This window comes from Phyllostomus discolor, chromosome 4 (genome assembly GCF_004126475.2).
Source record: "Phyllostomus discolor isolate MPI-MPIP mPhyDis1 chromosome 4, mPhyDis1.pri.v3, whole genome shotgun sequence".
Taxonomy (NCBI): domain Eukaryota; kingdom Metazoa; phylum Chordata; class Mammalia; order Chiroptera; family Phyllostomidae; genus Phyllostomus; species Phyllostomus discolor.
In genome coordinates this window covers 381603-409340 of record NC_040906.2, presented here as the reverse complement: position 1 = coordinate 409340, position 27738 = coordinate 381603, and the positions used below count along the sequence as shown (strand labels likewise).

Here is a 27738-nt window from a genome sequence, read left to right as displayed (position 1 = left end):
CCTCTGATGACCCAGCGACACCAGTGAGTGTGTGTACGTGGGCGTGTGTGGAAGGGGAGGGTGGGCGAGAAAGACTGGGGAGGTCTGGAGAGTGAGCATCCGAATCTATCTTTACTGAGCTCTGGGCAATTCTCCTTTAAATGTGAAGTTACATCCAAATCAAGAAGTAGACCAGGCTGGCGTAGCTCAGAGGATTGAGTGCTGGCTGCGAACCAAAGTGTCCCAGGTTCAATTCCCAGTCAGGCACATGCCTGGGTTGCAGGCTATGACCCCCAGCAACAGCACATGGATGTTTCTCTCTCTCTCTCCCCCTCCCTCCCTTCCTTCTCTAAAAATAAATAAATAAAAAACAAAATCTTAAAAAAAAATCAAGAGGTAAACACTCAAGTGCGAAACACAAACGTGACCTGGGGTGACCTAACGAGTCTTCCACCCACAGCAGCCTGTACGGCCAGAGCGGCAGGCGCCCCAAGGCCACGACGAGCCCGTGCAGGTCAGAGTACGCAGGCCAGTGCCCGCTCGCCGCGGCGGGACCCGGACGAGCCGTCCGCACGGGCACAGGGGACTGGCGGAGTCAGGTCTCGACAGAAGCCAGGTCCCGCTCACGGGCCGCCGCTCCACCCTGCGCCATCCCTCCGGACACAGAGCAGAGTCAGATGGCAGCCACCCCAAAGGACAGCCTGGTGGCCAGGGGCGTCCTAAGTGGGTCAGGGGCTGCCCCCACCTTCGGCAGTTGCCGGCCCCACGAGGCGGCCGGGAAGGGGGCTGCTGCCGGGCCAGAGCGGCGTCGTGGGGGCAAGGGCTGAGGGCGCCCCACCTGCAGGAGGGGCGGCAGGTCTTCTCTCCTCCGGCCTGGCCACTGGCCCCTGTGGGGCGCCTCGCTGCCCTGCAGCCACTGACGCAGCCCACGGCCTGGGGGTTCTGCAAGCCCCTGGAACACCCAACAGTGTCCGGCACCAGGCAAGACAGAGCCTCACTGGGACACGTGACAGCCACCGGCCCCTGCCTCTCTCCTGCCCCCCCCGCCCCCCGCCGAGCTCCGCGCAGAGACCCACCTGGGCTCTCCTCCCGGTCTGGGAACTTAATCTGGACACCGTAGTCCCGAGTGATCTGCTGGATCCGGGAGCCTTTCGGGCCCATGACCGAGCGATGGAACTTCTGGGGAATGGCGCACTCGATGGTCACCTGGGCCTCCTGGGGGCACGGCACGAAGGAACAAACAGACGGAGTGCTCGTGACTCGCACTCACAGCACCGGCCTCTGCAGCCGCGACCAAGCGCACAGACACCCCCTCCCCAAGGGGCACCGAGGGCTCCCCTGACGACGGGGTCGAGGGAGGAGGGGTGTGAGCAGGGCCACAGGAGGCCTCCCTGAAACGTGCCCCCCAGGGTCTAAGAAATCATCAGCGTCTCGTCCATGTAGGACTGCTCTGGTGCTCACTCCTGTTTCCCCGGACACGAGGAGCCCCCCACCGCTGCAGACAGGTGGCCACGCCAGTCCCAGGGGGGGGGCCTGCGGACCGACGAAACCCAGCGTGTGCCACGTGACTCCTCTGCGGGCTGACGGGCTCCGCCCGCCTCGTCTCCCCTCTGGAGCGGGGGACGGGGAGGCAGCTGGTGCCTCGCACACACGGCCCCTGGATAAAACCCACAGCGGAGCTGCTTCTCAGGGGCAGCGCTCCCCCCGCCCCCCCGCGGGAGGAGGCTGGGTGGGGATGGCCACGGTGGACTGGTCGGCCCGAGGGATATACGGGGGTGGCCCCCACCCCGCTTCGAGTGGCCGCCGGCCCCAGGCGCCCACCAGGTCCTCGATGATCTCCTGGATGCGCTGCTTGGCCGCCTCCACACACTCCTTGGCACCCTTGAGGGTGACCCTGTCGCTCTGCGTGCCGGACCGCGGGAAGCTGACCATCACGCCGCCGTACTCCTCGGCGATCTCCCGCAGGACCTGGCCTCTCCGGATCACGAAGTGGCGGTGGTGCTTCGGGTCCACCAGCATGCACTCCTCCACCACGTTGTCCTGTGGCCGGACACGGGGTGGGGGTGGGGGGTGTCAGGGGCCGGCCGTGCAGGCCCCGCCCCCGCCGCACGGCGGCTCCCTCCCGGGGGCCAGGCCTCACCAGGTTCTGGATGAGGGCTTCCAGCTCCCTCTGCGCCTCCCTGACGGCGTCCTCCTTCCCGATGATGGTGATCAGGTCCTGGTCCCTGTCCTCCGCCGTCGGGAATATGATGCGGGCGCCAGTGGTGTCGCGCACCTTGCGGATCTTGCCGCCCCCTTTGCCGATGAGGAACTTGTGGTACTCTGGCTTGGCGCGGATGTCCACGGTGAAGCTCTTGGTTTGCTGCAGAAACCAACCCACAAACGCTGGCCTGACACCCCCTGCCCGGGCAGGCGAACAAGGGGCCCCAGGGGGCAAGCGTGTGGGGTGGAGCTTACCTCCCATTTTGCCAGTACCCCCGTGGGGGGCTGATCAGTCCTCGCCCACACAAGTGCACAGCCTCCCAGACCGCCCGCCCCCGAGCTTCCCTCAGCGGGGGCAGGAGATGCCACGGTGGTCAGAGCGCGTGGACCCAGAGCCCCAGGCCTGCCAGCCGTGGGCAGACCTCCGCCCGGCGGGGGGGACCACGGGGCGCACCAGCACTAGCACAGCCCCCGCCCCTCCCACGCAGGCAGAGCGCGCCCTGTCAGGTATCCCTCTGCCGGGCTCGGGGTGAGCCCCCACACGGCCACGACGCCCCAGCTGCAGGCTGAGACCCTCACCGGCCAAGCCCTCCTCCGACACCCAGGTCCCAGGACTTCTACCGCGAACGCCAGCGTGTCCAGCGGGGCCGCGGGAGGGAGGCGCCCCCCAGGCTGACCCAGGCCCGCGGGCACGAAGGACAGACACCGGAGAGACCACCGCTCTCGGACAGACCCTGCCGACAGCGGCACCAGGACGCTGACGGGTCAGGGGAGCCCAAACATCAAAACCAAGCTCAATCTGAGAGGTCAAGGTGGGTGAGAGAGTGAAAAACAAAAACTAAAAAAACCCCCACAAAACCCCCACCCTAACACATGTCGAGTGGCCCACCGCCGAGCCGACGGGAGCGGAGGAACCTCCGCCAGGATCCGCACTCGCGCCCGACAGACACTCCGAGCCGGCTCGGCCCCGGAGGGACACCCGCAGCCCGATGAGGCCGCGGCTCACAGTGCCTGCGCCTGCTCGGGGAGGGACCCCGGCCCTGCTCCTGCTCCTGCACGCCCTGGAGGCCCCGGCGGCACAGCAAGACGGGACACACAGGGACACTGACCAGAGAGGAGGAGATGCATTGTCTGCTCTCAGATGACGTTTCACGTAAAACTCATGAGAATCCACAAAAAAGCCACTGAAGTTAGTGAGCAATCTTTAGACCAGACACAAAGAACAAGGCCAACAAATATCAAATATATTTCTGCACACCACACCATGAAGTACTAAAGTACCAAATGTGGTAACACTGAGCACCAAAACAGATCTAAGATGAACAAAACATTCACAAGCTCAGCACGCTCAAACCTACAGAACACCCAGGGAAAGTCGAAGGCTTAGAAACCGGAAGAGGGTCCTGGCTGGCGTGGCTCAGTGGACCGAGCGCCGGCCTGCGAACCAAAGGGTCGCGGGTTCGATTCCCAGTCAGGGCACAGGCCTGGGTTGCAGGCCAGGCCCCCAGTAGGGGGCGCACGACTGGCAACTGATCCATGTGTCTCTCACACACGATGTTTCTCTCATCCCTTTCCCCCTCTCTAAACCTAAATAAATAAGATCTTTAAAAAAAGGAAGAGGCTGACTGGAAGAGTCCGGCTGCTTAGACGTCAGTCCTCCCCCCTCTGAGCTTTAGCGTCGACAGAACCCCTCAGAGCCCGAGCAGGAGTCTCCCGAGACCGGCGGGCGGAGGACCTGGAGCAGCCGAAGCGGCTGACAGAGCACCAGGCAGCAGGGCTCACGGGTGCCGCGCCCGTGGAACAGACAGACTGGCAGATGGACTGGGACCCAGGGGCAAAGGTGACCCAAGGAGGAACCCTGATTCAGGGTGACAGCCGAAACATTTTGCTGCGAGGGTGGCCGCACGACCACTGTGTGGGTCAGAAGTGCACAGCGAGGGGACGTCCCCGCACAGAAGTCACACTCTTTGCAGATTTCCGCTCTGCAGACGAGGGGGTCTGACCTGGACAGGCCCGCCCATAACAGCCAGGTCAGAGGGCCAGGAAGGCGTGCGCCGTGCTCTGACCTCTGACCTGCCATGGCAAATGGGGTTTTGGAGCCTCTGCGTGGAGGAGAGGGCGATTCCAGCAAGCAGCACGCAGGGGCCCCTCGGGGGTGGGGACTCACCTTCTCCTCCGCCAGGTGCAGCAGCTGCTTCCGGGCCTTCTCCACGTCGGAGGAGGGGCCTCTGATGACGACCGTGTCGCTCCCCGAGCCCTCCACGGGGAAGTGGATGTGGACGCCGCCGCACTCCTCCATGATGGAGCGGATCAGGCGGCCCTTGGTGCCGATGAGGGAGTTGTGCAGCTTGGCGGGGATGGACACCTCCACCTCAGCTATGTTGGCCTGAAATCGTACGGCACGGGGGAGCCACGTCATTGCGTGGCAAGAAGGGCGAGGGCTAAGCCACAGTGGGTGGGGCCGTGTGGGCACGCTCGCGCTGGCACACGCAGTGCAGGAGGGAAGCCTCGGTGTCAGAGCACAAAACCGTGCTGTCCCTCCAGGCCCTCTGGGCGTGAGCCCAAGAGACCTGCCGCAGAGATCTGTGGTCCACCTTCCCTGTTCAAGACTCGTGGGCAGGAGCTGGCCTCCAGTCACGAGGAGCCCACGAGGCTTTGTACACCGGCTGCACAGGCAGCGGTGCGAGAGACGCAGCAGACGGGAGGCACCCAAGGCAGCCCTGCACCGCCCCGGCTGAGCCCCGCACCAAGGACACAGAGCCGCCGGTCTAGGGAGAGCAAGGCACCTGGAGCTGGCGGGTCCGCGCCCAGGAAGAGAGAACTCGGACAGAGCCAGAGGGCACGGGGGACTGCAGCTCCGGCAGGCCGGCACCGACAGGACCCGGGCGCAGGGCTCAGAGGGTCTGGCCTGGCGCAGGGGCACCTGGGCCCGGACAAGCAGCACCGCGACCCCACCCAACACGTCCAAGGAGGGTGCGCTGCTTCAAAGTGACTCCTCGAAGCACAAAGACACAGGGACACAAACACAACCAGAATCCACCAAAATAAACTTCACAGTGTCTGGCATAATAAAACAACACTTCATGGGCGAGAAACAGGAAAGAACCTGCCACAACGAGGATCACACACAAGAGAGCCCCCAGGAGTAAGCGGGCGGGGGGGGGGGTGGTCAGAGACGGGCCGAGGATGGCAAGGGCTCTCCCCGCGCGGAACCTGGTCGAGCGGCTGGAGGGAAAGACCGGACGTGGCAGGAGCGGGAAGGAAAAGCCCACACGGAACTCCTGCAGGTGAGACAAGCAGCTGAAGGGGAGGAGATGCCAGACGGGGTGACGGGCAGGTCAGATGCTGCAGGAAGCCGAGGGACCTAAAGAAACGCACGGAGAAAAAGCACCACCCCTCCTCCCCACCCGAGTGAATCAGCGCCACCCAGCACCCAGAGGCCCCGGAGGGGGCGAGGACAGAAAAAGCTACTAGGGAGTAATGACCCGAATTTTCCCAAATTTGATGACAACTCTAAACTCAAATATCCAAGTTCAATCAACTCCAAACAAAGAAACATGAAAAAACTACAAAGCTGGTGATACAATTAAAAAAAAAAAGGCCAGAGGCAGGCAAGTCTGTGCAGCCGAGCAAGGCCAAGGGCGCCCTCAGCTGTCCGGTCAGGAACGACGTGAGTGAGGTGACAGGGAGCAGAACCTCCAGTACCGACCGACGGGAGGAGCCGGAGGTGGGGCCCCAGGACGCGCTCGGGCCAACGGGAACGCAAAACCGTGCAGCCACCTGGGGAGACAGCCTGGCAGATTCTGGTAGAATTCTACACCTCCCCCGCCCCCCAGCTCGGCCTTCTAAGTGAAAGCAGCGAATCTGGCAGGTGGCACGCAGCGCGAGCCCAGCCCCTGTCCACCCCCCCGCCCCTGGGGAAGCAGCAGAGCCCGTCCAACGGAGGGAAGGAGGCCAGGAGGGTGCACAGGAAGCACAGAAAATGTATTTAGGTGGGTGAATGCATGAAAATGTGTTCTCACTATTTAAACCTCCGTGAGAGATCGCTGGGCACGTCAACAGAAAGGTTAAGGGAATGCAGTGGGCTCACAACCGAACTCGTGAGGAGGAGGCACAAGGACAGAGCACGGGGTGGGCTGGGGGCCCTCGGGGCGGGCCCCTGGGGGGGAGGCGCACCACACCCCAAGGCAGCCCCCTGGGCACGAGCCACACGCGTCAGAAGGGGCAACAACAGGAACCAGAGAAACTGCGATGGAACAGAAGGCAGCGAACAGGACAGAGACAGAGCAGGGGGGACAAAACCCAGCTGCGTGTCAGAACCACACGCAGGGGCCGGGGCCAGGGCCGGGCCGAGGGGACAGGCCGTCGCTGCTCCTGAGTGGGGCCGGGTGGGGAAGACGAGGGAGTTCTTGTGGTGGACGGTGTGGGTTGTGCGGCAGCCTGAGCGTGCTCAGTGCCTCTGAAGCGTGCACCGGGAGATGGTTAAGGTGGTGAATCTTATGTGCATTTCACCACAAGTTCAAAAATAAAAACCGTTCAACTACCACTTTAAATGTGATTTATTACAGTTAGTAAGTATGTACCGTAAACTATGGAATATAACGTGTAATAAACACATCTGGTCACTAGTACAACTAAACGTAAACACCTCGATTTAAAAGGCAGAGTTTGTCACCCTGGCAGGGCGGCTCAGTTGGTTGGAGCGTCGTCCCGCACACGAAAGGCTGCAGGTTCGAACCCCAGTCCGGGCCCGCACCTCGGCTGCAGGTTCGATCCCTGTCGGGGTGCCCAGTTACTCTCTCCGTCTCTCCCTCCCACCACCTAGGCCTGTCTCCTCGCTCTGAGATCAGTGGGAGCACATCCTTGGGTGAGGAGCGCAAGGAGGGCAGGTTAAGATTTCTCACCACGAGAAAAAAGAACATAAAAAGGCAGAGACTGTGAGACGGAACGGAAAAGCAAGCTGCCTAAAGGAAAGCCCCTGTAACACAAGATTTCGGAGCAAAGAGTATCACCGGGAGTACAAGGAGGGCGTCTCAGAAGCTGCAAAGTATGCATCGGAAACGAGACGGGTGGCATCATCGTAAACAGCAATGAGACAATGGGGGACCACTGCGAAAAACTCGACGCCCCTAAATTCAACAACTTAGACAAAATACGACACAGACCCCTCGAAAGACACAAACTGCAAAGATCACGCAAAAGGGCTCGTAAGCCACCCACACAACGAAGCACGGCTCAGCAGCGGAGAGAAAGCGGCCGCAGCCAAGCCCACCGGCGCGGAGCCCTCAGCCGCAGGTGGGGGGGGGGCGGGGGGGGGGGGAGGGGCAGCGGGGGGGGGAGGCCCCGGCCCCGGCTGCGAAGTGCGTCCTGGGGCGCCGTGTGAGCGCGGCGACCACACCTAACGCCGCCCCCGCTCACCGGAGAGCGGCCGAGAGTCGTCCACGCTCTCACCGCAAGGAAGCCCCTCGTGGCCGTGTGGTGACCTCGGTCACACCGACTCGCCGTCCCCGGCGCACCCGAGGTCGCGTGTCACGCCGCGATGGACCCAGGACACACTGAGCCACGTGGCAGCACGGACGAGCCTCGGAGCGGCTGGACTCCAGGGGGAGACACTGGGTTCTCGGAGACAGCCCTGCACAATTCGAACCCGTCTGCGGTGACAAAGCAGACGGCTGGACGGGACGGGGCGTCACAAGCGGCCCGAGGCCACCACAGGGGCGAGAAGGGTTCGCTGTCGTGACTGTGGAGGTGCCTCCACAGACGTGCACACACGCCCGCACGCCTGCCCACACACTGCGAGTGTGTGCTTCCTCAGGCGGTTTTTTTTCAAACGTTGAAAAAGGAAATCGGGACATGGTTAGGGCACGAAGGTCCCCAAGCACGCAAATGGGCTGCTGCCACTCAGCACCCTCACAAGCACCCCCGGAGGCTGAGGCCCGGCCGGAGATCCTCCAGGGGGTGCAGCCGCCCGTCTGCACGCGGGCCCAGGCCCCAGCCCAGCCCCAGCCGCCCAGCCCCATTACCAGGTCTTTCTGGATGGACAGGATGCGGCTCCGGGCGGCCTCGCAGTTGGCCCGCTTGCCCGTGATGACGATGGTCTCCGAGTTGCTGTTTTCTGCTGGAAGGTCGATCTTGGTGTTGCTCTCTTCACGGATCTGTGAGGAGAGGCGGCATGAGCTGAGACTCCCAGGGAAACACCTGGGGAGCCCAGGGCAGGGAAGCGAGGCCCTTCCTGCGGATCTAAAGCCAGAACGGCCCAGGACCGGGGGGGGGGGGGGGGGGGGGGGGGCAGAGCAGAAAGAGCCACGACTCAGGGTCAAGCTGGCTGGTCACCTTTTTAATGTTGGCGCCTCCCTTCCCAATGATGTTCTTGTGGAATTGCTTGAAGATCGGAACAGAGATCGAATAACTATTTTCCACCTTGGAAACAAGAGACAGCCGGTTAACTGCCACCATCTGTTGGAAGGAGACTAGGGAGTGTCCCTTCCCTCCCCGAGGACCACGTGTAGGACAGACAGACAGACTGCTCCGGAGCAGACTCCGGCCCGCTTCTCCTCTCCCGTCTGACCTCCGGAGGCCTGTCGCCAGGACAGGTGAGACGCCTGTGACCCACCCGCAGCCCTGGCCTCACAGAGGTGACAGTGCAAAGCACCCTTCCGTAAGAACCCGTCAGGTGCGTGCTCCATGCATGATCCAGGAGCGCTGAGCCTGGCCAGGCACCCCATCGGGGAGTCAGGTTAAAAGGGTGCCCGTGGCCCCTCCAGGACAGGAGCAGCGGGGGACGGATGGAGCCGGGACTCCGAGCTGAGGAGCGGACTCAGAGCACACAGGCCTGGCTGCCCCGGGAAGCCCGGGGCTCCGGGGCGCTCCCAGGAGGCCGCAAGGCGCGAGTGAGCCCGCCTGTGACTGGGGCGCGCAGGGCCCCTGGCAGTCTCCCCACCAAGTGAGTGCCCTCCTCCGTCCCCGGGTCGGAGGGAAGAACCACCCACCAACACTACTCGTCCAAGGCTCTCCTGACTGGACGGCTCATTTCCAGCGGTCTGAAGACCCCCGAAGGAGACAAAGTCACCTGTCCTGGGACACGGAGGTCTCCCCACTTTAACTCCACGGACACTCACATTATGACGACCTCCGCTGATCTAAACACCAGGTATGGAGGGGTGTCGCCCCAGCTGTGTCCCAAACCCCGGAGACGACAGGCCCACCCAGCACCCCAGTGTGCTCCCCGGGGCTGGGGCCCCGACGCACTCATCCCCACCCCACAGCCCCGGGTGGAACGCGCCCCTACCAAATCCGCCACCATCTTCTGCATGTATTTCGTGCACTTTTCCACCTCGTTCTTGGGGCCTCTGAGCTGGACAATGTCGCTTTTTTGTGCTGGGTCTGGAAAGTTGATGATAACCTAGGATAAACCACCAGGAGACCAAGTCGATCATTGGCGAGAACTCCCACACCTCACACGCTCCCCAGGGCCCACCCGGCGGCCCCGGGGGTCAGGGCGATGAGGCTCTGGGGGGCCGCACCTCCGGGAACTTGTCTCGAATCTCACGGATCCGTTCGCCCTTCTGCCCGATGATCGTGCGGTGGAATCTCTGCTCGATGATGAGGTCCTTGGTGCGCTCGTTCTCCTGGAGGTACAATCGAGGTGAAGGAGGTCGCTTGTCACAAGCGAGGGGAGCAGCCCCTCCCAGCGGGAGGCCCCGGGAGCCCCAGGACGCTGAGCAGCAGGGAGGCGGTACCAGGCGCACTGGCCAGTGGACAGGGCCCGAGAGACACCTGCCCTCCGGAACCACCATCACACTGTCTGCCGCCCGGGTGGGTGTCGCCCCCGGGCAAGGCACGGTGAGGAACCCTACTCCCAAGGGTGGGACCGCAGCACTGCCACCGGCGGAGCGACCCCCTCGGCGCCTGTGTTCCAACGAGAACCACCAGAGTCCAAGGGGGGCCTGGTGCTCTGCACGGCGGGGAGCAGCCCGTGCTCACCACAAGGAGGCTCGGAGGGTGGCCCCGTATGCCTTCCTGCGAAGGAGAGGCCGACCGTGGGGCTGCCCCACGTGGCCCTCCGCCTCCTCCCGAGGGCCTGTTAAAGCAGGTGCCGGAAGAGGACACCAGCGGGGCGGTGGGCACGCTACCCACCAACCACACAGGTTAAGGAATCTGGAGATGCCAGAGCAGACTGGCGCAGGGCGGCAGAGACACGAGGCTCGGGAGGTGACCTGGGGACAGGACGCCCCCCGAGCAGGGGGCCCTGGGCTGCAGGATGAGAGCCGGCCGACGAAGGAGAGCCCGGACACTCCCGACTGAGGAGTGAGCTCAGGACGGCGAGGGCACAGAGGGAGGCCGCGCCCTACCCGGATGACTGGGGAGCGAAAGCCCTGTCCCGAAGCTGGCCTCTGACCGGGGCCCCAGCGTGGGCACTGCAGGAGAGCTGACCGAGAACGCCTGGGGTGAGGGCGGCCGACCCTGGGGCTGGCCCTGGCCCCGGCCCTGACGAGGCTTTCCCGACAGTCTGCACACGTCCGTGCTAAGCTCTGAGCCCCTGGGCAGTGCTGGGCTCACTTGGATTCAGAAGCACCAGGTGAGCCACATGCTGCCCAGCCTGGGATTTGCTGCTGGGAGGTTCTCTGCACTTGACCCCGGCGCACACTGGGAGCAGCCCCGGGCAGCCCAGCACCTGCGTCTGAACGCCAGGAACGAGGCTCACTGAGCTCCCGCCCGTCTGCAGAGAACCTCCCACCAGGGACTCTCAACCTGGGACCCACACACGCCACCTGGTGCCTTCAGGAACCCAGGAAAGCCCTCGTGGCCCCTGGAGCCCCCCACCACAGAGCCCCAGAGCCCAGCACAGCAGGTGGCCCAGCAGGACGGCGCCGGCCGACCCTGCCGCGCTGTGCGGTGCCCGCGGGCCCCGGCCCCGGGCTCACCATGCGGGAGGCGAGCTCCAGCAGCTCCCGCTTGGCCTGCTGCACGCCCTGCGGGTCGCCCTCGATGCGGATCAGGCTGCTCTTCTCGCTGTCGGGGGGGATGCGCACGGACACCTTGTACTGGTCTTTGATCCTGTTGACTGGGGCACACAAGAGGGCACACTCTGAACTCGGGGTCTCGGCAGGCGGCCGACTCCTGACGTTGGGGTGACTGACTCGGCTCCGGCCCCGAGGAGCCCAGGCAGCCGTCCCACAGGCAGGAAGGACGGCGAGGCCCCCAGAGCAAGGCCCCCCGCCCTGCAGCCCAGGCTGGGCGCCATCCCCCCCACGGGCCGGCCACGGGCTGCACTACCCGGGCCTCGGCCGGCCTGCCGTCTGCCCGGAGCCTCAGAACACAGCGCCGTTCCGTTCAACGTGCTTTCACTGCAGCGCTGGTGAGCAGGGAGGGCACATGGGCTCCCGGCAGGGCCACCGCCCGTGTGGGGTGCGCTCCGTCCCCCGTGCCCCGAGGGTGTGCCTGGAGGAGGGGACACTGTGCCTGCACTGCCCCCGTCTCTGGGGGCGCAGGCGGCCCTGCCACGGGAGGGGGTCCTGTCCAGGGCGGGTGCCACCTCGCACCCTGGGCTTCTGGGACAGGGTTCGGCCCCCTACGACCCTGAACTGGAAAGAGTGGGTAACAAGAAAATTATCTTATTTTTTATGTTAAACATTAGAAGTATTTTTGGGTCTTCATTTAGAAGTTTGGTGACGTTTTTGTGACCCCAACTATGTTGTGGGGCCTAACTCTGGGTCAGGTCATTAGGCACTGATAAAATGGGCTCTGTGAGCTTTGTTCCACTTAGTGTCGCAGATTTCGAGAACCTACAGATGACGGAGAGGACACATTGTATTTACCAGATCGCAGGTGTTTCTAACGTGGAGACAAGTTTGGGAACCGTGAATCAAAAAACTTCTCTCGAGGTAAACAAATGAACAGAGCCAGAGGCCCCCCGTTACCGTCGAGAGCACCCCTGCTGACCGGGACCGACTCCACCGACGCCGCGCCGCTGCCTGAGACGGCACGGCCAGCTCAGACGCCAACCAGCACTCTGCCGTCATTGGGAGGGGGGTGGAGTCAGAACCCCCCCCCCCCCCCCCGGCTCCTCCTCTGAGCAGAACACGGTGCCTACACCCTGGAGAGGCCGCATCCCCAGAAACAGGGCCGTTTGGCCCTCTGCGTGGGGAGGGTGACCAGGGTGGGCTCCAGGCCCCACGACAGCCCTCGGCCAGCGTGCTTGGACACGGAGAGGAGGGCTGGGCAGCCACGGACAGGAGCTGTGTGGCAGGTCTTAGACTGTGACAGAAAACAAGGGTTGGCAGCTGAACCAGAAGAAAACAGGACACGATTTTTTAAACCACGCTAAGCGGACCCACACTTCCTCATGAGCAGAAACCCAGAAATTAATGTTAACACTGCACTTCCTCACGTTGTTGAAGAAAACACTAAGTTAACCAAAACACAGAGACCAAAGCAAGTTGATGGGGCATTGCGGTCCGAGCCTGCGTGCAGGTGAGTACCGCCGCCGCCGCCGTTTAAGTCGCTCCAGGAGCCCTGGCTGGTGTGGCTCCATGGACTGAGCATGGGCCTGCAAACCACAGGGTCGCTGGTTCAATTCCCAGTGGGGGCACATGCCTGGGCTGCAGGCCAGCGCCCCAGTAGGGAACAGATAAGAGGCAACCACACACTGATGCTTCTCTCCTTCTTTTACCCTCCCTTCCCTTCTCTCGAAAAAGACATAAATAAAGTCTGAAAGAAAAACAAACACACACGGTCCCGGGACACCAGACCGACAGCTGGCGAAGCAGCAACAAGCAGACGTGTGCTCTGAACACCGACAGCCACACGGGGCGCACACCCTGGAGGGCACCCCCCCCCCTCCAGAGGGCACACACTCTCGGAGGCTCCTGCCTGCTCAGGGCGGGGGACACGGGGCCCGCAGAGCCTGGGGAAGCACCCAGGATGGCAGCAGACAGAACGGCCCCTGAAGGTGAGACAGGGCCGTTCCCAGAACTGGTAAGTACTGTGATGTGCACGACGGCCGTGCAGCTCAACTAAGCAAGAAAGCATTTAAAACATCCTGAAGTTCACACCGAGCTCACCGAACACATTTCTGATGCCGTCTCAGCTTGTGCTACCTACCTGGCACAGGTAAGGCCAACACTGAACCTGGGCTCACATATTACTGTTTGTCCGACAGAATCCCTCCCTGCATTGTGTGACTTGGAATGAGTGTAGAAACGTCTGACTCCTGGGTCAGGGTCAGGGTCAGGTCAGGGGTGAGGGCCCAGCAGCTCTGGCTGAAACGTGGCAGACGACACCCTCGGGGTTGCCTTTGCCATGGCCCCTACGGGCGACTCAGGGAACTGACCTGGTCGATCACACTCGCCTCTAGGCTGAACACCTGGGTGAGGACACCCGGCTGAACACCTGGTGGGTCTTCCCCCAGCCCGCCCCTGCGCCGGCCACCTCACTCACTGTTGGCCCCGCTCTTGCCGATGAGGTGCCGGTGGAACTTGTGGTCGATGCTGATCTCCACGTAGTCCATGCGGTGGACCTGCAGCAGCACAGAGCACAGCCCGGCGCGTGAGGCTGGGCAGCCAGGGCCACAGGCCAGCCTGGCGGTCGCTGCCCGTCCTGGCTGCTCTGCTGTCAGGGCTGCTGCAGGGCTGGCCCACCCCCAGAGCCCACCACCCTCCTGTCTCGTGCTCCCCCACGCCGGGCCTGCCTGCCACGCCGCGGGACGGCAGCCCCCCGCCCCCACTCTCCGGCCCTGAGCTCGCGCCCCGGCGCCTCACCAGGTCCTTCACCATGGCCTCGATCTGCTCCTGGGCCACGTTCACGTCCTCCGTGGGGCCTTCCAGGGTGATCTTGTCCTCGCCCTCCGTGAACTCGATGTGAACCTGCCGCGGCAGAGCGAGGGCCCGTGGGGGCGGCGGCCTCTGACCCGACAGGCTTCCCCAGGGCAGCGGCCGACCCGCGCCCCTCGCGCGGGTGCTCGTCCACGGCACAGAGAGCCGCAGAGGGCCCAGGACAACTCGGCCACTTTGGTGCTGAACGCCGTGGCCTGGTCACCTCCCCTTCCCCAAGCACAGGGCCGCACAGGCCTGCACGCTGTGCCCGCCACCGGCCACAGCCGGACGGCAGACGTCCTGTGCACCGCGGACCGCCCCTCCCCGCTGGTCGCACGCAGAGCGCGCCGGCTGGCAGCGGCGGACTTCTAACCCAGCTACGGCTGCCCGACGGCGGTCCTCAGACAAGGCCACTGCCCCCACGTACACCACACCAGATAAGGACGGGACCTCGAGGAAGACTGGTCCCAGGGAGGCGGCCCACTGGTGTGAACCAGGACTGGGATCTCGTAAGTACGACGGCCACCGAGGGAGCAGAGACGGCCCGCACGTGGACCAGGACACACCGCGACGCGTGTCCCCCGGCCCTTCCTGCCCTGCTCAGGGTCCTGGGAGCTACCACCTGCTCTGGGCTGACCAAGGAGACCGCCCGGACAGCCTGCTCCCCAGAACCCCCAGCTGCTGGAGCCGGGAGCCGCTGTCACACTGTCACTAAACGAGGTGACTCTGGAGACAGCCATCAAACCTCGCAACACACACCTTCTCTGGTGAAAAAGACTGGAAGAATGAGAGAGACGTAAAAAAAAACACCTCATTCTAACTTTCGAGAACCATGCCAGTCCTTGAAGGCGCCTGACAGGATGCACGGCAAACCCACAACGCAGGTCGGACGGGCACCAGGACGCGAGGCCCCCGCGACCCGGCGGGCCCCTCACCTTCGGCATCTGCTGGGTTATCTTGGCCAGGTTCTGCCCCTTCTTGCCAATGATGAAACGGTGGAGCCAGGAAGGTGCTGTGACGGAGGAGATGGTGAAACTGTTGGCCTGGGAAAACCCGGAAACAAACCATGAGCCAGGCTGCTCAGCAGGGCTCAGGGGCGGGCGAGCCCCCGACCCGGCAGGCCCCGTCCCCGGGCCCACTCGGGAGGCGGCTACCTTGGCGTAGACCTCAGTCAGCGCCTGCCCCAGCTTCTCGGGCTCGCCCCGGAGAATCACGGTCTCAGACGCACTGTCGGAGGGCGGGATCTCCACGGAGACGCCCGTGCGGTCCAGGATCTCCTGCAGGGAGTTGCCCTTGGGCCCGATGACGTACTTGTGCTGGGACTTCTTCACCTCCACGGCGATGGTCGTGGTCTTCTTTTTCTAAGCCAGAGAGAAGGGCGCAGGCGGGGCCGGTGGGGACAGAGTGCGGTCCCCAGAGGGCAGATGGCAGGACACGGGGCCCAGGCTATAGCTGTTGAGCCCCTGGAAGGGAAAACAATGACCGGCCAATCCCCAGAAACCCCACTGTGACCAAGGGCTGGATGTCCTCCTCAAAAGGATTACCCGCAAGTCCAGGGAAGCCCAGACCTGGAAGAGCCACAAACACCACGCCCTCTCCCCAGATTAAGGAACAAGTTCCAGCCCTCAGAGTCACCAACACCAACTGGAGGTGACGGCCACCTCAGAGAGGTGCCATTCGGGGGCAGCACCTCCAGCCCAGGTGGGGGGGGCGGGGGCGGGAATGGCGGGGACAGCCCCCACACCGAGCTCAGCCCCCTCTCCAGGGTCAGGCGAGGGGCGGGGCGGGGGGGGGGGCGCTCCCTTTCTGCCCGCGGGACCCCTCCCACCGCTACCTTCTCCTCGTAGATCCTCCTGATGCGAGCCACGGCCTGTGCCAGCTGCTCCTTCTCGCCGGTGAAGATGATCTCCGTCCGGCCGACGCTGGGCGGGGGGATGTTGATGCGCGTCCCCGTCTCCTGCATGATCTCGTTGACGAGCCGGTTGTAGGGCCCGGCGATGAAGGGGTGGAACGCCTTCTCCACCTCGAGCCTCTCCACCGCTCGCTTGTCCTGCTCGGCGGAGATGAGCAGCACCTCGTGGCGGGCCTTCTCGATGCCCTCTTTGGTGCCCGTGATCCGGATCTGGTTGCTCGCGTCGTCCGGGCGTGGGATCTGGATTTTGGTTGCAGTTTTCAGCTCCAAGTCTTGCAGTTTCTCTCCGTTTTTGCCAATAACAAAGCGATGGTGTTCTTTGGGAATGGCAACAGTTGCTGAGGCCTACAACAGGCATTGAACCAAAGAAAACAAAAGTACTTGTAGGTTCTGAAAAAGTGTGTTTTCCATGGTATTCTCTCTGGGTAGAATGCCATTCTCACTGGTTTTTGCCTAGCCCACCCTCCCCACTCTTCACAACAGTTGCGGGTTAAACAGCCCCCTCTTGGGCACACTCGCTCTGGCCCCCCAGCTCGGGCAAGTGCACGTGAGACACACTCCCACGGCCTCAGGCCACACTTCCGATTCTGGTGATTATTTGGTGGTAGTTCTCTGTCCGGCCTCGCCTCAGCCTGGCCACAAGCCACACGAGGGCAGGGATATCCCAGGACGTGTCTTGTTTGGCACGCCAGCGACTCCGATGCCCCGCCGGGACACGGCAGGAACGCCGGGACGTGCCGACTGCCCAGAGGACCTTCTGTCTCTGGGGTGCTGGGCCCTCTTTTTGGACACAAGCCCAGTGTCTGGCAATAAACTGTTCTGTCTCCGTTACAACCAGTTAAAACAGACAACTCATCTGAGTGAAGAAAATGGACACGATCCAAACCCTTCACCCCGTGGGTCAAACTACCAGAACTCAACCAACTTCCTGAGGTCACAGAGAAACCTGGGGGAAGAGGGAGGCTTCCAGTCTTTCTAACTCCATGCAGAAAACAGCCGTCTACTAAGAAAACTTAAAAAATACAGAAACAAAACAAAGCAAAGGAGAGCCGTAAGGTTTCCACCGCTGTCCTGGCAGAAAACCACAGCCCGGCCAGCCCCCGCCTCCCGCCCCCCTCCGAGGGGCAGGGCTTCAGGACACAGAGTGCCGACAACAGACGCGGCCCTCATCACGGAGGCCACGAGGGCGGCCTCACCCCCGGCCCGCACGGAAGCCGAGGCCGCTCGCTGGCTGGCACATTCTGATCAAATGAGGTTTATTCCAGAAACGAACACAGCTCACCGCAGTGTTAGATCTGTGGAGAAAAAAATTATCATCTCCGCAAAGTTTAGGTCCGCGCAGGATAAAAATCAGGAGGAGAATGGAGACCAACGGACGCCCCCCACCCCCCAGCCCTCGCACAGCACGGCGAGCTGTGTGGGCCCACACTCGGGCGGGCGCTCCCCTCCGCCCCAGCACGACGGAGCACATGGCCCACGGCCCCACAGCTGCCTGCGTGACTGGACCCCCCTGGAACGCGTCCCTGCAGGAGGGGACAGGCTGGACAGCAGGAGCCCCGACCCCACAGCCGGGAGCCCTGGAAACCGCTGCTTCATCACCGTCGGTAACAGGGAGGTGGGACTGGAACCTGGACGCCAGCGGCTGCCACTGAGCGAAAGGCAACCCGTCACAGGGCAAGAGGGAAGAGGCCGCCCCCTTCCGGCAGCGGCAGCAGCAGCAGCAGCACAGAGGGAAGGACAGCCAAGGGGCTGGACTTCAAGCTGGCAAACAAGGTGGACTATGGGCATCAGACGTCACAGCACTTCCCTTCGAGGGCCTCAGGCAACGGTGAGAAGAAGCCGATGGCACAGTTTGCGAGGAAAACGCAGAAGGACACGACCGACCGCACGCCCCGAAGGAGGGCAGCACGGGGGGCACCGGGGAGACCGCTCGGCGGGGCGGCCTCGACCACCGCGTCCGAGCCGGGGCGTCCCGGCCCACACAGAGGCCGGGGCCCGAGGGAAGCCCAGGGCGAAGGTCCAGCGAGTGGTAAACAGTCACTCGAGTTGGTGGGGGGGGGGGTGTTCTCTTTAACAAGGCGCCGACGACCCGAGAGCCGGATGGGGCCGGGCAAGACTGCACGTGGACCCGGCACCGGTCACGGCCAACTCCGGGAACACCGTCAACACCAGGCAGGAACTGGGGTGTAAGAACACCCTTACACGCACCAGAGGAAATGTGAACAAACGTGCCTACGAACCCCGAAGTGGAAAAGTACTTTCGTAACAACGACCAAAATGAAAGTGCTCAGTGGGTTTCCCTGCCCATCAGTGACCTTGCAGGGAGCAGGGCACAAGCTCAGGCCCGAGCGGCAAACAGGGAAGCCTGCTGGGACGCACGGCCGACAGGGTGTCTGGCAGGGTTAATGCAGGGAGCCCGACGGACAGCTCTGGCTCCTCGACAGGAAAGGGCGAGAACAGGGCCCAGAGAAAGCGGGAAGAGACGGTGCTCAGTCCTGCCCATCAGAACAATGCAAACGTCCCCTCCCGGGCGGCCCGCCGGGCGGGCATCCTCCCATGAACCGCAAGGTCGCCAGCTAGGTTCCCCCAGGCAGCGCACAAGCCTGGACTGCAGGCCAGGCCCCCGGGTGGGGGCGGCAGGCAACTGTTCCATGTTCCTCTCCCTCTCTTTCTGCCTCCCTTCACCTCTCCCTAAAAAATAAGTAAATGAAATCTTTGTTAAAAGGACAAACAGTGCAAGACAGAGTCTATGCAGCTGCCTCTCAGCCTGACGCCCCGGCACTGGCTGGGCCCGCAGGGCGGCGGTGGAGCTCGAGGGCAGAGCCCCCTGGGGGGCGGCCTGGCCGTCACCTGCCGCCCGCTGACCCAGCCCCCTCCCTTGTGGGCCCGACGCGGGGTGGAACAGGGAGCAGCGCGTGCAGGAGGGCTTCCCCGCAACCGGCCGGAGCAGAGGGCGTGCTGTGTCCCACCGCAGGGCGCGGGCGCGGCCGCCGTCACACAGACGCCTCCCGAAAACGGGCAGAGTCAACGGCCAGCTCCCTCGTGCTGCTCCTCCCCGACCCCAGCAGGGAGGATCTGACGGAGACGGAAAGACTGAGGAGAGACCTCAGCCAGCGGCGGGCGGGCGGGAGCAGGGCCGGGGGGGGGCCGGCTCGGGAGGCCAGGGGCACAGCTCGGACTGCGGTCGTCCGACGCCGAAGTGGCTTCCCCAAGTGGAAACACACTGAGGCGAAAGACCTCAACTACCCATCGCGATGACAGCCTGACCTAAACAGAGAGAAGGAGGACTTCAGGTGACCGTAAGACCCACGGCCCTCCGCCTTAATCAGAAGGGTTGGTCTGAACCCAAAAGCGACTTCCCACGGCCAGTACCGGGAACTCCTGGACAATCGGCAGATTCCAGGTCTGCGGGAGGCAACCCGACAGGCCTCTGCCAGAGATGGGAAGTGGGTGGAGGTGGGCGGTCCCGCGGGGCAGCTGCAGGGAACCCGCGGCAAGGGGCCTGAGCGCCGGCTGAGAACAAGGCAACCACGGTTTCAAGAACGGCTAACAAGCCCTCAGAAGGCCCGACGACACCAAAAAGGCTCGAGGCTCACCGGTGACGGTTCGAGAGGCCACTTTGGTCGGACAGTGAAGAGGGAGATCAGGACCCAGGACCTGCCCTGGCCTCCCCGCTCCCTTGGCCCAGCAGGACAGCTCTTCCCTGAAGGCCCCCTCCCGGCGTGGGGGAGGGGCGGTGGCGGAGTTGAGAAAGCCCCAGCCTCGCACGCACGCACGCAGCGGGCGGCCACAGTGACGCCTGAGGCAGCCGCTCAGCACAGGCTCGCTGGCTCAGCCGAAGACGACGCCTCTGCCCGGGGGTCAACCCTGGAAGCAGCGCCAAGCACACCACACCACCCACAAGCTCTCTCCCCCAGCAAACAAGGTGCCCATGGGAGTGGCCAAGCCCCCAACTCTCCTTTCCCCCAGTTCACAGGAAACGACGAGACGCACCTGGCGCCCCCACACCCAAGGGCGTCGGAAGAGGGAGGGACACTGCTGAAGCGCAGAGAGACTCTCGGCCCAGAAAGCACACACGGCGGGCGGGCCGCGGGCGGACAGGGACCTGAACACACCGTGAGGGTAGTTCACATGCAGACGGGGTGGAGCGGGGTATATCAAGAAATTACTGTTAGTTTTAGTGAGTTACACCCCACTGAACTATTTACAGGTGAATGTGTGCCTGTGATTTAATTCAATGTAAATGAGGGGGGGGAGTCGGCCAGGGAGAAGGAGGGACACCAGGGACACCCGCCTTCCCAGTGGCCCCTCTCCCCCCAGGACTCGACCACGGACCGTTCAAACACCAACGAGCAGACGACGACACGAGTCTGAGAGGCCACGACACACCAGCCGCCACGGGAGGTCATTCACACACCACATCTCCACTTCCTGCACTTGGTGACTTAAAATGCCCTGGAGCCGGCGGGGTTCGGGGCTGCCCCCCGGCCCCGAGTGCCGGGCCAGGACCCAGGCCTCTCCACCGTGTGCGCCGGCGCGGCCCCCGTGCGCCCACGGCTCTGCGGCAGCGGCAAGGGACCCCAGCTCTACGGAACCGGCAGGAGCACGCTCTGCCACGGGAGCCGGAGAGAGGCACCACGGCTTCCCTCACTCACTCGGGTGGTTTCCAAGCAAACCCCAGCGCTGGTACTGGCCTGTTCAGGACCTTAGGACTGGTCTGAACTCCCACATGTGGGCCTGGACACGCACACTCCACGGCCCAGGCACCGCCCGGCTCCCCGGTCCGCGCCTGGAGCCGCGCGCCCCTCACGAGCGCAGCTCCTTCGAAGGCCTCACAGTCTGGGGCAGCTTTCAGCTTGCATTTGGTGTCCTCGCCCCAGGAGCACCAACAGGAGTGGTCCCAGTTCTACTACTGAGTTAGTGGTTTTTCACTAAAAACGCCAGGAGGCGCTGAAGGTCGCTGTCCCACCTCTGAACTGCAGACCTGCCCACTGGTGGGAGGGCCCCAGGAAGCCCGAGCGCGCCCCTCGCGGCCGGGCTGGGGACACCCACCTGCGTCTGCAGCCGGGCCACGATGTCCTTCCGGGCTTTCATGACGGCGTCCAGCTTCCCAGAGACCATGATGGAGAGGCCCTGGTCTTTCGCGAGAGAGAGCTCCAGGTGCGCCCCGGTCCGCTGCATGATCTCCAGGCAGACCTTCGCCTGCTCGCCCTCCCCGAACTGGTTCATGTCCTTGTACCTCCGCTCCTCCAGGGGCACGTGGAACACCTGCTCGGGGGGGCCGGGGCTGTAACACCTGCTCGGGGGGGCCCGGGGCTGTTACGGGTCGAGAGGAGGAGGAGGCACGCGCACCCAGGCACCAGACACTGAGATCAGTCTGCTCCCCCGGCGCGGCCCTTTCCCCACAGCCGGAGGGCAGTGAAGACAGGAGCAGGAAGCGCCTGAGGTCAAGAGGCCAACCTGCCCGCGAAGACGCAGGAGCAGAGAACAGCAAGCGCGCTCGGGGTGGGAGTGGGTGGGATGGCAGCACGAGGGGCCGGAAAGGACCTCCGGAAGAGCGGGGACACAGTGGCCTGCTGGGAGGGCAGACCCCGGGAGAGAGCTCGAAGGCTCAACAAAGGCAGGCGGGGGCAGCCTGAGCACGCAGGGCGAGTCTGAGAGGTGACAGGAAGAGGGGCCAGGCCTCGGCCCTGCCTGCAGGGAGCCAGGGTCAACAGGAGGACACACCTGGCTGCCGGCCCGGAGCCCCCACTGCTCTGTGGAGACGGGCGGCTGAGTGTGACTCACGGAGCAGCGTGTTTCACAAGATCGGAGGACCCGGAAGAGGGCGCGAGGAGGACCAGGACGCTGCTGGAGGGGCCCGGGTTTAGAGGAGGCGCCCCCTCCGAGCCCAGGGCGCCGACAGCACCAGGACCGCCTGGAGCTCATGAAGAGCTCCCTGAGTTCAGGGACCAGGGACGGGCTAGTGAAGGGGGGAAAAGCCAGGAGAAGGGTGCGACGGGAGGCCGAGGAAGAGACTGCTTCCAGCTGGGGGGACGGGGGGGGGGCACACGAGTCAGGCCTTGCTGGAGCTGCTGGCAGGAAAGGGTGGAGGGCGGGGCAGGTTCGGGAGCTGGAGCAGAGTCAGAACTGCAAGGGGCTGGGAACAGAAGGGCACCTGTCCCTCCCAGGTGCCGGGACCCAGGGGAGCAGGAGGGCAGTGTGCTCCGTGGAGGAGCCCTGGGGGCGGTGGAGAGGAGCGGCACGCCCATCCCCCTACCTGAGTGATGACAGAAGCCTTGATGGGCCGGATCTTGTTGCCCCAGGCCCCGGAGGGTTCCTGGGCACTTTCCACGCAAGCTGCTTTCTCGGGGAGCGGGGGAAAGGCATCCTTGTAGGTCGGAGGGTCACTCTCTTCTTCCGAATTTAAAGTGGCAACTGGACCGGCCAGCAGAGACCGAGAGGAAGCACACCACTTTCAGTGCCGGGCAGGCCAGCACGCGGAGGCTCCGTCAGGAATAGAACACCAGCTGCCCGAGGGACGGCGCCGCCACCCTCCACCCCGTTCCACGGTGGGAAGGGGCCCAGCACCCCCGGGACCGGCCAGTGAACCGCAGGGCCCAACTCTGAACCCGAGGGTGAGGCCCCTGCCCTCGCAGCCTCCCTATGAAGGAGAGTCAGCTCAGACACTGGGCACCCCACTCCTCCCCTGACGGGGGGAGCCTCCCGAGGCAGGCCTGGGCCCCAAGGGTCTCCCAGTCCCGTGTCTAAAACAACCACAGTCGGGGCAACGCGGGGCAGAGCTGGCCCCCACACTAGCAGATCACAGCAGCGCTGCTGCCGGCACAGCCTCCACGGTGCACAGCGCTGACTGGAACTCTGGGGGGGCTCTCGCCACTTCCCACCCCTCACAGGGAGTAGGTACGATGGGAAGGGTACGATGCGGACCCCAGAGGTTGCTGGGGTCAACAAGTAAGGCCCAGTGCACAGGCACCCGGCCGCGGCTGCAGCGTCCAGCACCAGGTCTGCAGCAGCCCGGACACGAGCACGTGAAAGGTGGCCTGAGTGACTGACAGGGAATTCTTAATTACTTCACTTTAGAGCTACCACCGGATCCCGTTGTTAGAACACTTAGGGATGTTTGGCACCACCTGGGAGTACAGTCATCTACTCTTCTAGTGAAAATCAAAACACAGAGGAAGGGTTCTGGGGGCAGCCTGGCAGGCAGGCCGACTTGTCCTGCGGCCGCACACGGAGAGCAGGTTCTGCAGGGAATGAAGAGCGTCCCACAGCAGCTTCCCTCCCACACGGAAGACGTGGCGGGGACCGTGCTCCAGACGGGCACTGAGAGGGCCTTCTCAGTCGTGGCCGGCTGCTTCAGGGGGCCCCAAGGCCAGGGCCCGGCCCTCGCCCCGAAGGGTGGCTCCTGGCCCTGCTCTGGGTTCTCCACAGCCCACAGTCGGCTTAACACAACTGGGCACAGCAATTTTAAACCAAGAATCCCATCCATCACCGATGGTCAAACTCGTCGGCTTTCCAGAGAGTCGACCACATTTTAAACCTCACCGTGTCCAGACTCACTCACCACTCCCGGCCAGCCCCGCCCTGCGTACCGGACAGCTGGGCCCTGGCCCCACCTCGGACTACGGACTGCGGGGCCAGAGGCCCTCGCACAGACCACGCTGGGGCTTGCAGGGGATGCCCCCGAGAGCTCAGGGGAGCGTGCCCGGGGCTGTCACCTTTGATCTGCTGCGGAACCAGCCCACTTCGGTGTTCTGCAAAGCTCTCTTGGGTCAAGACTGCAACGGAGCTCATGGTTGATGGCGCGCCACACACTGTCCAGGTGAGTCACTGGAGTCGGGGACGGGGAGAGAGGAGAAAGTCAGCAGAGCCAGCGCCCTCCTGCCCCGGAGGCTGTGAGGCTGACGTCCAGCCGAGGCCCGATTCTCCTCTACTAGCAAACCACATCTTACCGTCCTCATTCACAAGCTTGGGCGTGAGGTGACACCCAATTTCTCACCAAGGGGAGAAAAGAAAAGCTCAGAGAAAGCAGGGCCCTTGCCCCGTGGCTGAGCAGACGGAGGCTCTGGCTGCAAGGACCAGGGCCCTCTGGGACAGCCTGCACCCCACCCGCCGAGCCAGCTGGCACCCACCACGCGTTGACCCAGTGACACACACCAACACCTGGGGGCCGTCCTCGCCTTCTCTCTCACTGTCTTGTGGAGCCTGCCACTGGGGCACACAGTCCCTCGACCGGGGCGGGAACAGGGCCCCACCCCCGAGAGCCTCCGGACTCAGGGGGCTCCGGGGGACCCTGGCTCTCAAAGCCACAGGTCCCGTATCGGGAAAACAGGGCTCACAGGAGACAGACCAGGGGTGTTAGCTGCCGCCTCCAGCTCTAGGCGAGTCCCTCTCTGCACACAACTATGCACCAAGTGTCTCGTGCCACGTTGGCAGCAAAGTAAAAGAGGGCAAGTAATTTAATTAAAAAGTGACGTCTTGCATGACTCTTACAACTTAGACACTTCCCAAGTTCAACACACCTAAGCCCTGCGTTACAGAGGGGGAGCACCGCCCACACGCAGGTCGCCCTGGGCAGACGCGGTCCCCACCGGAGAGGTGGAGACCAGAGGGGGCCGGACGCGCCTCTGCCGGGCACCGCGCACCCTGCCGCGCGCGCGACACGCTCAAGGGTGACACGCACGGGAGCAAGTGCGCACCAACTCACCAGCAAAACGGTCAGTAGCCAGAAAGTCCGTCCTGAGGCCTCTTCTGTCAGCCTGCCAGCTTTTGCTGGCGTGGGACCGGAAAGGAGACAAAACAAGGAGAAAACCAGAGAAAAATTATTTATCTGTCCCTTGCAAACCAGATCCCTTCACCTCCCAACCGGAAGAGTCAAGATGGTGTCCCCCTTTACTGATACATCGGCGACCCCACTGCTGGGCCATTAGCTCCACACGGAACAGGTGCCAGGCAGACCTGAACCCCCTACACTTTGGGAGGGCACCTTCCAAGCACACCGAGGCAGCGACTCCTTAGGGGCCACGACTTATGGTAAATGCAGCCACTTTGAAGAGGGACCCTCCCTCCGAGGACCGACGGGCTGTTCTCCCGCGTGGTGATGTTCTTTCCCGCCTCTCGCCTCTGACCCCTAAGCCTGGAGGAAAGGGCTCAGACACGAGGACGCAGCGTGCACTGTGGACCTCGGGGACCCCAGTCTTTCAGGGGGGCTGAGAGCTGCTGTCTTCAGAGGTCCGTGGGTCCCTTCTCACCCACCAGGTCCTAGGAGCCAGCCCAGCGATCAGCAGGCTGGGGAGGAACGTCCAAGGCCACCAGGAAGGCCAAGGAGGACTCCGAGGACGAAGAGGGTGTGGGCCAGCTTGCCTCAGGGGACTCTGGGCCACGGAGGCTTCCAGGTCATTCCTGCTGCTTTCTGGGGACTACCACGAGGACTGGGCGCTCACGAGGAGGGCGCTCACGACGGGGCAGGAGTGGGGGAGCGACCAGCACCAGAACGCCCCACCTATTTGGAGAACAACGCCCCCTAGGACGCCTGGGGAAGACGGTTCACACCACCCGGAGGCCCACGGAGGGCCAGCTGGAGAAGGGTCCGTCGTCCCGGCCGGAACGTGGACCAGTGGAACCTCAGGATTTTTCTATTTGTTTACTTTTAGAAAGAGGGGAAGGGAGGGGAAAAGGGAGAGAAACATCTGTGTGTGGTTGCCTCTCACACACTCCCACCTGTGGACCTGGCCCGCAGCCCAGGCATCTGCCCTGACCAGGAATCGAACCTGCGAGCTTTTGGTTCACAGGCCGGTGCTCAACCCACTGAGCCACACTGGCCAGGGCCCCACCTCAGGACTTTAAAACATGTCTACGTACAGGGCTTGAGTCGCACGGGGAAAGTGCTACGGCCACAGGCCAGAGCCGCTCTGGGTGCCAGCCCTACCCGGTACACAGGTGCATCCTGGGCCAAGGGGGGTGGAGGAGACAAACTGACCAAGACTACTTAGGAGTTTGTCTCCAACTAATTCTAACCCGAGCGTTTTAAAGATTGAGGTGAAGTAGAAAAAAAGCCTTTTCAAAAAGCCACACAGTCAGAACCACACACCCACCCGGGCGTCTGACCAGCGGGCAGGGCGTGCGCCCCACGAGACGCCCAGGGCCCCATCAGCCCCCACTCGGCCAGTCCGGGCACGAGAGGGAGGCGTTCCAGTCCAGACACCGGTGGTGACGCCGGGGCCCCAGGGTCCGATCGACGCTTCCCACAGCTCCCCTGGGGGCTGCACAGCCCCCCGGTGACCTTCCACGGGAGCAGCCTCCCCCTCACTCCAGGCTGTCCCGGGGGCACCAACGCCACGTCCAGAACCCACTGTCACCCACCCTGAACAAGCCACACTCACACACACCCCCACGCTGCCGCCCACACCCTCCCCTGGGCTGCCGCCCACCAGGCGCCCGGCCTTCCGGGACAAGGCAGGCTTTCGGGCCCCGGCAGCAGGCACACAAGCAGCCCCTGCAGCCCCCCACAGACACTGGTCTGCAACCAGCCGGAGCCCACCCCGCACCTGGTGGCACACACGAGACGGCAGGAACGCCTCAGGACCTCTTGCAGCACTGCTCCCACCACTTCCAGAAGCCCCCTCCAGCTAGCCCTCTCGTTGGACTCAAGACGGGGGCGCCCACGCAGCGCAAGCAGCCGAGCCCCACGCGTGGCGGCGAGAGCCTGTGCAGAGCCTCTGACGCCGGGCACGGGCCCAGGCCCTTGGCCCCAGAGGACGCAGTGGACCTGCGGAGAGCTCCAGACCGGTTTGACGGGACACCCCAGGCCTTGTATCTCCAGATTTTAAGTGGCCTTTTTGAATCTGAAATGTCACAGCTAAATAGATTACGTGAATGGATTAAATCTGCCAGCATCTAATAAGGCTAAATTTTTTTAAAGATTTTATTTCTTCATTTTTAGAGAGGGGGAGCGAGGGAAAGAGGGGCAGAAACATCAGTGTGTGGTTGCCTCTCATGCATCCCCTACTGGGGACCTGGCCCACAACCCAGGCCTGTGCCCGGAATCGAACTGGCGGCCCTTTGGTTCGCAGGCTTGTTGTACTCAATCCCCTGAGCCACATCAGCCAGGCTCGCCTTTCTTATAAATTTCTCAAAACCTCACCTTGAAGAATCCATTTGAAATATGCACCCGACAACCCATGTCCATCAGATCTCAGCCCCACCTGAGACTCTGGGGTCAAACCTTCCGGAGGCCAGTACTGACCTCACCCACTGGCCCCGGCTCTGCCCTCACAGACTGCCCTCCCAGACGGCCTCCTGTTACCGGGGGCCTTGCCACAGCCTCCCATGCGCAGCCGCAGCTGGGGTCCTCGCCACCCCAGCTCCTTCACCGGCTCTCTTAAGTTCTCAGGAGGCCTTAGCCCCGAAAAACAGAGGCCAGAGAGCTGTTCTCACCGTTTCTCACCTGATCTAACAATGCTGCTCAAGTGCGACTGAAAAACATCCCTTCACAGCCATCCCGACCACCACTGGAGACGGGAGCCACACACGCCCCCCACTCCCCCAGTAGCCGTCACAACGGTGAGCCTGGCATTGTGCTAAACCTACAACTGTGCTCCTGCTTCTGGCCAGAGAGCAAGGCCGCCCACTCTTCCCGATGACACTCCTCCGGATGCGGGAGGCTGAGCTGCCCCTTCGGTTATCCCCGGGATGGCTGGTCCCCTCGGCCTGCAGCAGCTTCCAAAGCCTTTCCCCGCACAGGGCACTCGGGTCCCCTCAAGGCAAACCTCCCACCGTCCTCAGCCTGGACCCCAGTGTCATTTCCCAAGTGTCCACGTGCACAGCAGAAAG

At 63.4% G+C, this 27738-nt stretch overlaps 1 protein-coding gene across 2 annotated transcripts in view; it reads right to left on the bottom strand.

Annotated features, from left to right (window-relative positions):
* The window catches only part of LOC114493849 (high density lipoprotein binding protein), a 59380-nt gene that overhangs the window by 6357 nt on the left and 25285 nt on the right, over positions 1-27738 (bottom strand). For both annotated transcript variants that reach the window (XM_028508561.2, XM_028508560.2), the window contains exons 2-19: positions 24614-24678; positions 23625-23736; positions 22166-22323; positions 20959-21174; positions 15829-16251; positions 15149-15355; positions 14930-15037; positions 13941-14045; positions 13621-13699; positions 11106-11245; positions 9705-9809; positions 9470-9583; positions 8515-8601; positions 8205-8336; positions 4349-4567; positions 2120-2341; positions 1801-2019; positions 1056-1194 (exon numbers count right to left, since the gene is read on the bottom strand). In XM_028508561.2, the coding sequence (XP_028364362.1) occupies positions 1056-1194; positions 1801-2019; positions 2120-2341; positions 4349-4567; positions 8205-8336; positions 8515-8601; positions 9470-9583; positions 9705-9809; positions 11106-11245; positions 13621-13699; positions 13941-14045; positions 14930-15037; positions 15149-15355; positions 15829-16251; positions 20959-21174; positions 22166-22323; positions 23625-23700 (2749 nt within the window). In that variant the 5' untranslated portion in view covers positions 23701-23736; positions 24614-24678. The remainder of the gene's footprint in view (positions 1-1055; positions 1195-1800; positions 2020-2119; positions 2342-4348; positions 4568-8204; positions 8337-8514; positions 8602-9469; positions 9584-9704; positions 9810-11105; positions 11246-13620; positions 13700-13940; positions 14046-14929; positions 15038-15148; positions 15356-15828; positions 16252-20958; positions 21175-22165; positions 22324-23624; positions 23737-24613; positions 24679-27738) is intronic.